The sequence below is a fragment of the Thermobia domestica genome, chromosome 1 (assembly GCF_964235325.1).
Source record: "Thermobia domestica chromosome 1, izTheDome1.hap1.1, whole genome shotgun sequence".
NCBI classification, from domain to species: domain Eukaryota; kingdom Metazoa; phylum Arthropoda; class Insecta; order Zygentoma; family Lepismatidae; genus Thermobia; species Thermobia domestica.
In genome coordinates, this window is record NC_137454.1 from 89,803,495 (window position 1) to 89,812,385 (window position 8,891).

Consider the following 8,891-nt stretch of genomic DNA (forward strand, 5'->3'; position numbering starts at 1 on the left):
TCATCATTGTCATAGGTTTTCTGCCATTAGTGGCAGGTCACTTACTGCAACTAAGAAGCTTTTATGCTCCACGGTCTTCCACTAACATCTTCGTCTTCAACTACGATTTTTCTCCATTGATATCGTCCATCAATAAGCTTCCTTCGCCTTCTCCCGAGCTTCCGATCTTTTTCTGCCACCATACCCTCTAGCACGTCCTTCATGATATAGTTTCTTCTTAGTCAATGTTCCAACCAGTTTCACCCAATAATTTCTAAATCAACTCTTCTCTTCCACACAATTCCAACACCCTTTCATTCATTTTACGCTGAACCCAATTAATTCTCTCCATTCTTCTCACTGCAAACATTCCGAAAGCTTCCACTCGTTTTCCATCACTTTTGTGTAACTGCAATTTCTTTCATAAGTAGAAGTTTTGCTTTCTATATAATTAAACACAAACAAACTATTTGCTGAGCAAAACAATATATTCACTTTTAAAAAAACACATACGTGTGACAGTTTCGCAAACTAATACTTTGGCTTTATCAGACTATCTCTGTCTGATGAAACCAAAGTGTAAGTTGAAGAAACTGTTTTCTTAATGTGAATATATTATTTTGAATAGCAAATAGTTTGTTTCTGTTTAGTTGTATTATTACATATAAGATGTCTAAATTTCTTGCTCTCGGTTTTCTTTTTCATTTCAATTTTGCAAATAAAAAATCAAATACGTAGAGCGTTCGCGTCTGATGTGTGTGGGAATCTTTGTTCGATTCCAGCTCAGACCAAGTGGACTTTGTGGTAGACAAACACCGTGTGCGTTGATTTTCTCGGAGGTCTCCTGTTTACTCCCACTTTCTTCATTTCATTTATTCTCATCATCGCTGTCTCTTTTACCCTACTGTACCGTATTGACATTCCGATTTTTTTTTTCTTCCCTATTTCTATTGAAACGGCTATGCAACCAGATATGCGATTTTAAAGCGCCATATCTGGCAATATTGGGAACTACTTGTTCTTGCTCTAGCCCTCTGGGTGACGTTGAGGTCATTCAGACTAAAATGACTAAAGTGGAGAGTTGGAATTCCAGAAGTTGTAAAAGTGTATAAACTCGTTTGCGAAAGTTAGATGGGCTACTCGAAAAGTAAAATAGCATTACATTTGCAATATATATATATATAGGAAAGAAGTATTTTTGAAGTTGAAGTGAATTGCATTTCGTTATTTATTAAAAGAATTATATTTAATAGTGATATTATCGTGAGAAGTTATTGTCCAAGATTAGCCGGTGGTCTTTGATCATGGCGTATATGAGTGCACATATTACAATCGCCTTGGTATAACATGATTAAGGTGAGTTTGTTTTTTGAATTATATATATGTTTTGAAGAAATCATCTTTACTGACTAAAAGAAGTAATATTAAAAGTAACAAGTGAATTATTTCGGAACTAGTGTAGTATTTAAAACATTAATGTTCGATTATGAATTATGCCAAGTGCTTGTTTAAATGGAACAGTCTACAGTTCTTGTTAAATGTGTGTATTGAGAAACTTTTCGTATCTTCTTTTTGGAATATATTTTGAAGACGTTTATAAAGTTATTAGTAAAAAGAACTTAAAAATCTTATTATTTCGCAAATATACTTTTGCCTAAATTTATGGTTGCCCTGTGTTTGTTGAATAACTTTCAATATTCTGGAATCGTCTTATCATTGATGATTATTACTAAAAGGTACGTATATAGAACAATTTTATTTTTACGTGAAACGTGTCCTAGCCTATATTAAAATAGCTAGAGTCTCCACGAACGAGCTTCAGTTTTATAACGAGAGCACGTTACACAAAAATTTTAGTCTGAATCCACTAATATATGTACGTACCAAGTGGCATATATATATAAATAGAGTTGAGGAAAAAGGACGATATAATTATAAAAATTATAGTATTGATGAAATAATATGGATATGTGGAAAGTGATTAAATCCGGTTTGACGGTTTCTGGCAGTGGCTTATGGATCATTTATTGTTAAAAGGAGTCCGGTACTTTTCTTTTCCTTTTTTCCTGTTGCTTGTAATAGTGAGTCTAATACGTGGTAAAAATATGGAAAATACTAGGTCACAACTCTTTTTAAATGGTTGTGTAGGAGGCGATGAAGGAATTGTAATCCCTGAATGTGCTCGAGGTCATTGGGATCTATCATATCTGGAGGACGAAATGTGGAGGGAGGAGAGTCCTTCAATTAATAGTGTTAGCTATTCAAGCAGTTGTGTAGCAGGTGTCGAGTCAGGAACGGGAAGGCAGCTGCACGTGTACGATGACGTAACTCAACCCTTGTTATCAGGTAGTAGCAGTGGTGTGAAGGAATTCCATTCAGTGCACATTAGTAGTGGTGAAACAGCTGATTTTATAAAGGAGGAAAAAGAAAAAGAGAATAAAAATCCATTTGTGCCTTTTGGTCGTGAGTTAAAATCGGAGCAAGAAAATCAAACTTCGCATATTAATCAGAGGTTTTTTCCTTTCAATATTAATTTTGATAAGATTGCTGTTAATACAACAAGTGCTCTTTTTAGTGAGAAAATAAAGCAAATTCCGTTTACAGACGGTAAAAGTGATGTCGGTTTGTTTCGTTTTATGGTCACTGTTTATAATATAATAAAGGGTGGTTTGTTTCCGATTGAAGCAGTATTGTTAGCTGCTTTGAGTAAATCACAGGGGCGTTTAAATAATGAATTATTGCATGTATATGAGCAAACGAGACAATGGACAGACATAAGTAGTTACTTGTTTAGGAAGCTCATCACTCCATTAGGTAAACGGGACTTGACTATACGATTCTTGAATGCAATGCAAGAACCTAATGAAAACATTCTTGAATACGTAAATAAAATTGTGGATTATCATAAAGTTTGTTATGGCCGAATAAATGAAAGGGAGGTATTGGATATAGTGGTAAGTGGAATGAAACCACAAATAAAATTTGATATGTATAAATATAGACAACCGGAGTCTTTGAGGGAACTGATGGCTGATATCCATAATTACGAGACATATAATAGGAATGTTGAAGTATACAATTCAATGATAAATTTTACTAGAGCTGATAGTGGAATGAAGAAACAAATTAATTGTTATTTTTGTGGTGCGAACCATCGAATGGCGACTTGTAAAGCGTATAAACAGTCCTTATTAAATAAACAAATGGTAAAGGTGAATATGAGTAGGACTCCAGCAGGACGCTTTGCAGAGGGATTGGGGTCTTCTACTCATATGAGTGATCAAGGGGTTCGATATCCGCAGGATGATGGTTTCGTGGGGAAAAATAGACAGTTTATAAATTCTCAGAAGGAATGTTTAGGTGAAACAAAAAACTTTTTGTCCTTGAACACGGCTCTTTCCCCGACTAGGGGGCCGGATGGTATTTATAAAAGGGAGCGTGGTAAAGAGGATCGAGTGCTGGAAAAGAATTATAACATTAAGCATCGCTCGCCCTTATTTAAGCAAGAAAATAAAGTTGGTGATAAGTCTCAGTTGTTGGATTTTAGATATGCGAGAAGTGGTGTGAGTCAGATGGACCATAATTCTTCCCAAATTAATGAACGCTTTGCAGGGAATAGGGGGAATTATGTGAATTATCGAAAGGATTATAAGAGACCCAGTGTTGGGGGTAGAAAAGGAGTTCAAAATATAGACCATGAGAAGGTTAGAGATGGTGTAGGTGAATTTAATGAAGGCAGTGAACAGTTGAATTCATTGACTTGTATGACAGAGACCGGAGTTCGAGTCGAAACATGCGATGAGGGTGGATGTACAGCCAAAGTGGGTTGTGATCCTTATAGTTGGACAAAGACTAGAAAACCTTATTCATGTCGTGATCAAAGAAATTTAGTGGCAGCTTTTATTCCGGCTTATATAATGGGTAAACAATATTTAGGTTGTGTGGACACTTGTTCTTCCGCCTCATTGGTCAGTAAACAAATATTTGATGAGTGGAATAAAAGTTTAGCTAGACCTATAGCAGTTTACAATGAGAAATTTACTGGTGTGGGGGTGAATCAGAGCAAAGTGACACTCAATCAGTGTGTTATGCTGCATCTTAAATTTCAAAAGCGGGTTTACAAAATGAAGTTTTTTCTTATTAATAGTTTAAATCCACCTTTCATCTTGGGTATTAATGAACTTAAATCTATACAGGCGCAAATTGATTTAGTTCAAAATGAATTAGTGTTGCCTTTGGAAAATGGAAAAATTCGGTTACAATTTTCTTCAAAAACTTGTCCCCCTTCCACTAGTTCAATTAGGGAACAGCTCAATGGTGAATTATCTTCTTTAAAACAGTCCGAAATTTTTACAAATTTATTCATTAAAGCTAATAGTGTTGGAGATCTATCATCAATGGGGGAGAATGGAATGGATCCAATGGGAAATATTCCAGTAAATCCAGGGATGGTGGCGGATCCAGGTTTGGCGAGTGGTCAGAGACTTTTGGGAGGCGCCGACAGAGGCAGGGTTGGAAGATGCATGAAGAATATCCATGAAACAACTGGGGATACTTATCTGAGTCCAGAGATCGAGCGGGCATCCTTGATGGTGGATTCGGAAGTGGTTGACCAACATCCACATATACAAGGGTATGTTAATAATTTAGTTACAAAATTTCCTAATGTATTTTCTGATAAAATTGGATTTATATCAGATTATTCTTATAATATAATATTAGATGATTATTCTCCTATTCGTAAAAAGGCATATCCTTTATCACGGGCTACTCAAAAGGATCTTGATAAGATTTTGGATGAATTATTGAGTGAAGGAATAATAGAAACGAGTGAAAGCGATTTTGCTTTTCCTTGTTTTGTAGTTAATAATAATGATGGAACAAAACGCATGGTTGTAAACTACTCTTCTTTAAATTCTCGTTTATGTTTAAATACTCAATATACGCCGCGTATGGAGGATGTATTGGCTGAACTCGCAGATGGTAAATTCTTTTCACATCTTGATATACGTAAGGCCTACTTAACAATACCGCTAACTAAAGAAAGCCGTAGATATACAGCCTTTTTGACCCATAGGGGACTATTCGAATTTAAATTTTTACCATTTGGTTTAGCAGCTGGTAGTCACGTTTTATCAAAAATATTAACAGAACTGTTATATCCACTTAAGGAGGAAGGAGTTGAATGGTATATGGATGATGTCATAATAAAGTCAAAAGATTTAAAGAGTCATAAAATTATTTTAGAAAAGGTCTTGAAAAAATTGGAAGACAAAGGTTTAACTTTATCTAAAAAGAAATGTTCCTTTTTTTCAACTAAGGTTTCCTATTTAGGATTTATAATTGAAAATGGAAAAATGTATATGGACCCAGCACGGGTTGAAGTAATTCGTAAATTACCAGCTCCTAAAAATAGGAAAAGTTTAATTTCGCTTAGCTCTTTTCTACAATATTATGGCAAGTTTGTTCCCCAATTTCATGAAATAATGGAACCTATTAATCGTTTAAGGAGTGCTTCTGTAAAATTTGTTTGGGGGCACGAACAACAGAAAGCCTTAGACGATATTAAACTCATGTTTGAAACACACATAATGTTGAAGCTTCCTGACTTAAATAAGAAGTTTATTTTGAATGCGGATGCGTCACTCAAGAGTCTGGGCGGCGTAGTTCAACAATATGATGAGGAAGGTAACTTGTTACCGGTTGGGTTTTTTAGTCGTCGCCTCAAGAAATATGATTTAAATAAACCTATTTATTTACTTGAAATGATGGCGGCGGTGGAATTGATGGAACGGTATAGTACCTATTTGCATTCACAGTTTGAATTGCGTATTGATCACGCGGGATTAGTATATGCTATAAAGAATATGAAAAGAGTCAAGCGTTATGGTTCATTATTGTATCGTCTTTTTTCGTTTAATTTTGTTGTTAAATCAATTTCAACAAATTTAAATATTTCAGCCGATTTTCTATCAAGGTTGTACGATAGTAATAATTTTGAGGAGATGGATGTTAACCCATCACATGAGGAACAGGTAACTAATTATTTTTTGATAAATTTATGGAATATGCCTTGTGCCAATATAGCCATCAACGAACATCAAGAAAATGATCCGGATCTGAAAGAAATTATAAAACAACTAAAAGCGAAAAAGACTGTTGAGGGATATAAGTTGGTACGGGGGATATTATGCAAGAAAACTAGGGCAGTTAGAAACCCTTATAAAGTATGTCTTCCGACGACTTTAGCAAAAAGCATCATTCAATTCTATCATTCTAATATTTTGCCCGGATCGCACTGTGGGATAAAAAGAACAATTGGAAAAATATTTGCGCGCTTTACATGGCCGGGAATGGTCCAACAAATAAGGGATTTTGTATCTACTTGCAGAGAGTGTCAATTAAATAAAAGTTCTAACGTGAAACCCCAGGGACAGTTAGTATCTCAATATGAAAAAATGGTTAATGGTTGTTGGCAAATGGACCTTTTGGGACCAATGGTAGAGAGTCGTTCGGGACGTTATTGTTTGATAATAGTTGATTCTTTTTCCAAAAGAATTTTTCTAGAACCCATCAAAGTTTTGTCGAGTCAGTGTATTATTAATAAACTGTATAAGTTAATGTGTAGGAACGGATTTTGTTATTCAGTAGCGCATGATAATCATTCAGTGTTTACTTCTGCAAAATTTAGGGATTTCCTTTATGGAAATGGGATAAGGGACATTAGAATTGCTCCCTATCACGCTGCTTCGAATCCGAGTGAAAGATATGTCTCGACTATTAAAAATTCGTTAAGAATTTACTTCAATGATAAACAGAGTAAATGGGATAGAGGATTATGGGAAATAGAATTTTCTATTAATTCAGCTATACACGAAGATACAAAATGTAGTCCCATGGAAATGGTTTTTACATACAATCTGTGTGACCCTTTAGATATACGGTGGAATGTAAGGTTGGAGGAAATTTATACTAAAGATCCTCAAATATGGAAGACAGCCTTAGAAAATATGGAGAGGGCATGGCAAAGAAAGAAAAAATTGTATGATAAAAGAAGACTTCCTAATACATATGAAGTAGGAGATAAGATATTGATTAAAGCTCAATTTCAGTCATCTTTGAAAGATAAAAGAACTAAGTCATTATGCCCAAAATGGCTGGGGCCATTTTTTATTGAGCGCTGGTTGGGAAGGAATACTGTCCAGGTGCGAGCGGTAGATAACAACAATGATGTGCGTAAGGTTCATATTGACATGATTAAACTGTTTAGAGAGGGTAGAAGAATTGTAGGAAATTGAATATATATATATTAAACTCTAGTCATTGAATGTATGATTAAACTAAATTAAGTCCTATTAATTAGTATCATTAAGCTATAATTATATGGTTATAATTTCGGGAAAACTATCTATTTATATATATGTGTGTGTGATAATTATATGTGAATTTTAATATAAATTTTTTAATTCCAGGCCTGGGATTAATATAAAGAAAATGTATACATTTTAATGTACGCGGATTTAGAGGATTGTAATTAAATGTATGTAAGAGAACGCAAATTTGACTGGATTGTAAACGTCAATTGGATTTTTGGTGGAGCATCGCCCTGGAGACAAGTCGAAAACCTGAGATATTAGCGATGTAAATATGTAATTATATATACTGAAGACACACAAGTATGTATCTGTAAATTTATATTTTTAGAATATGAAATGTTTAAAAAAAAAAAAAAAACTCACCTAATTGATATTAAGAATAAGAGTAATTTATAATATAAATACATATTATAAATTGAAAATTATATTATTTTGTAAAGGTTATGAATAGTCCGACCTTGGACTCAAATTTACTAACTTGGATAGTGTAAGTAGAAGGATGAGTCGGTGTGAGAATGATTTTTGGAGGATAGTTTTTTTTCTTTAGTTTTGTTATCTTTTTCTTTTGGATGAATGAGAGTTGTTGGTATGTGGTGGTAGTTAGTAGGTTTGGGGTAGAAAGGTAGTTATAGATACTAATTCAACATGACGTGTAAAACTGACGATAAATTTCCTATTCATAACTTTCAATACGGTATTTGTAAAATGATCGGGTATTTAAAAAGTTTGTCAACTTTTTATGTGGGGTGAGTGATATGTGTACCGTATTGACATTCCGATTTTTTTTTTCTTCCCTATTTCTATTGAAACGGCTATGCAACCAGATATGCGATTTTAAAGCGCCATATCTGGCAATATTGGGAACTACTTGTTCTTGCTCTAGCCCTCTGGGTGACGTTGAGGTCATTCAGACTAAAATGACTAAAGTGGAGAGTTGGAATTCCAGAAGTTGTAAAAGTGTATAAACTCGTTTGCGAAAGTTAGATGGGCTACTCGAAAAGTAAAATAGCATTACATTTGCAATATATATATATATAGGAAAGAAGTATTTTTGAAGTTGAAGTGAATTGCATTTCGTTATTTATTAAAAGAATTATATTTAATAGTGATATTATCGTGAGAAGTTATTGTCCAAGATTAGCCGGTGGTCTTTGATCATGGCGTATATGAGTGCACATATTACAATCGCCTTGGTATAACATGATTAAGGTGAGTTTGTTTTTTGAATTATATATATGTTTTGAAGAAATCATCTTTACTGACTAAAAGAAGTAATATTAAAAGTAACAAGTGAATTATTTCGGAACTAGTGTAGTATTTAAAACATTAATGTTCGATTATGAATTATGCCAAGTGCTTGTTTAAATGGAACAGTCTACAGTTCTTGTTAAATGTGTGTATTGAGAAACTTTTCGTATCTTCTTTTTGGAATATATTTTGAAGACGTTTATAAAGTTATTAGTAAAAAGAACTTAAAAATCTTATTATTTCGCAAATATACTTTTGCCTAAATTTATGGTTGCCCTGTGTTTGTTG

The 8,891-nt window shown here is 34.0% G+C and overlaps 1 protein-coding gene across 2 annotated transcripts; it reads left to right on the forward strand.

Moving 5' to 3' along the window:
• Positions 1 to 891: 891 nt before the first annotated feature.
• Positions 892 to 8,612, forward strand: LOC145687254 (uncharacterized). 2 transcript variants are annotated; one of them, XM_081760732.1, is made up of 3 exons: positions 892 to 4,612; positions 5,941 to 6,014; positions 7,452 to 8,612. In XM_081760732.1, exons 1-2 carry the CDS (start codon positions 1,995 to 1,997, stop codon positions 5,966 to 5,968), a joined length of 2,646 nt encoding a protein of 881 aa, XP_081616858.1. In that variant the 5' UTR covers positions 892 to 1,994; the 3' UTR covers positions 5,969 to 6,014; positions 7,452 to 8,612. The 2 variants fall into 2 exon arrangements, with proteins under 2 accessions (XP_081616858.1, XP_081616856.1); XM_081760730.1 differs by lacking the exon at positions 5,941 to 6,014.
• Positions 8,613 to 8,891: the final 279 nt, after the last annotated feature.

Excerpts from the sequence above, each read along its gene's own strand:
- LOC145687254 (XM_081760730.1), top strand. The coding sequence starts at position 1,995 with ATGGATCATTTATTGTTAAAAGGAGTCCGGTACTTTTCTTTTCCTTTT. Across the intron at positions 4,613-7,451 it reads CAACATCCACATATACAAGG|GCCTGGGATTAATATAAAGA; the intron begins GTATGTTAATAA and ends TTTTAATTCCAG.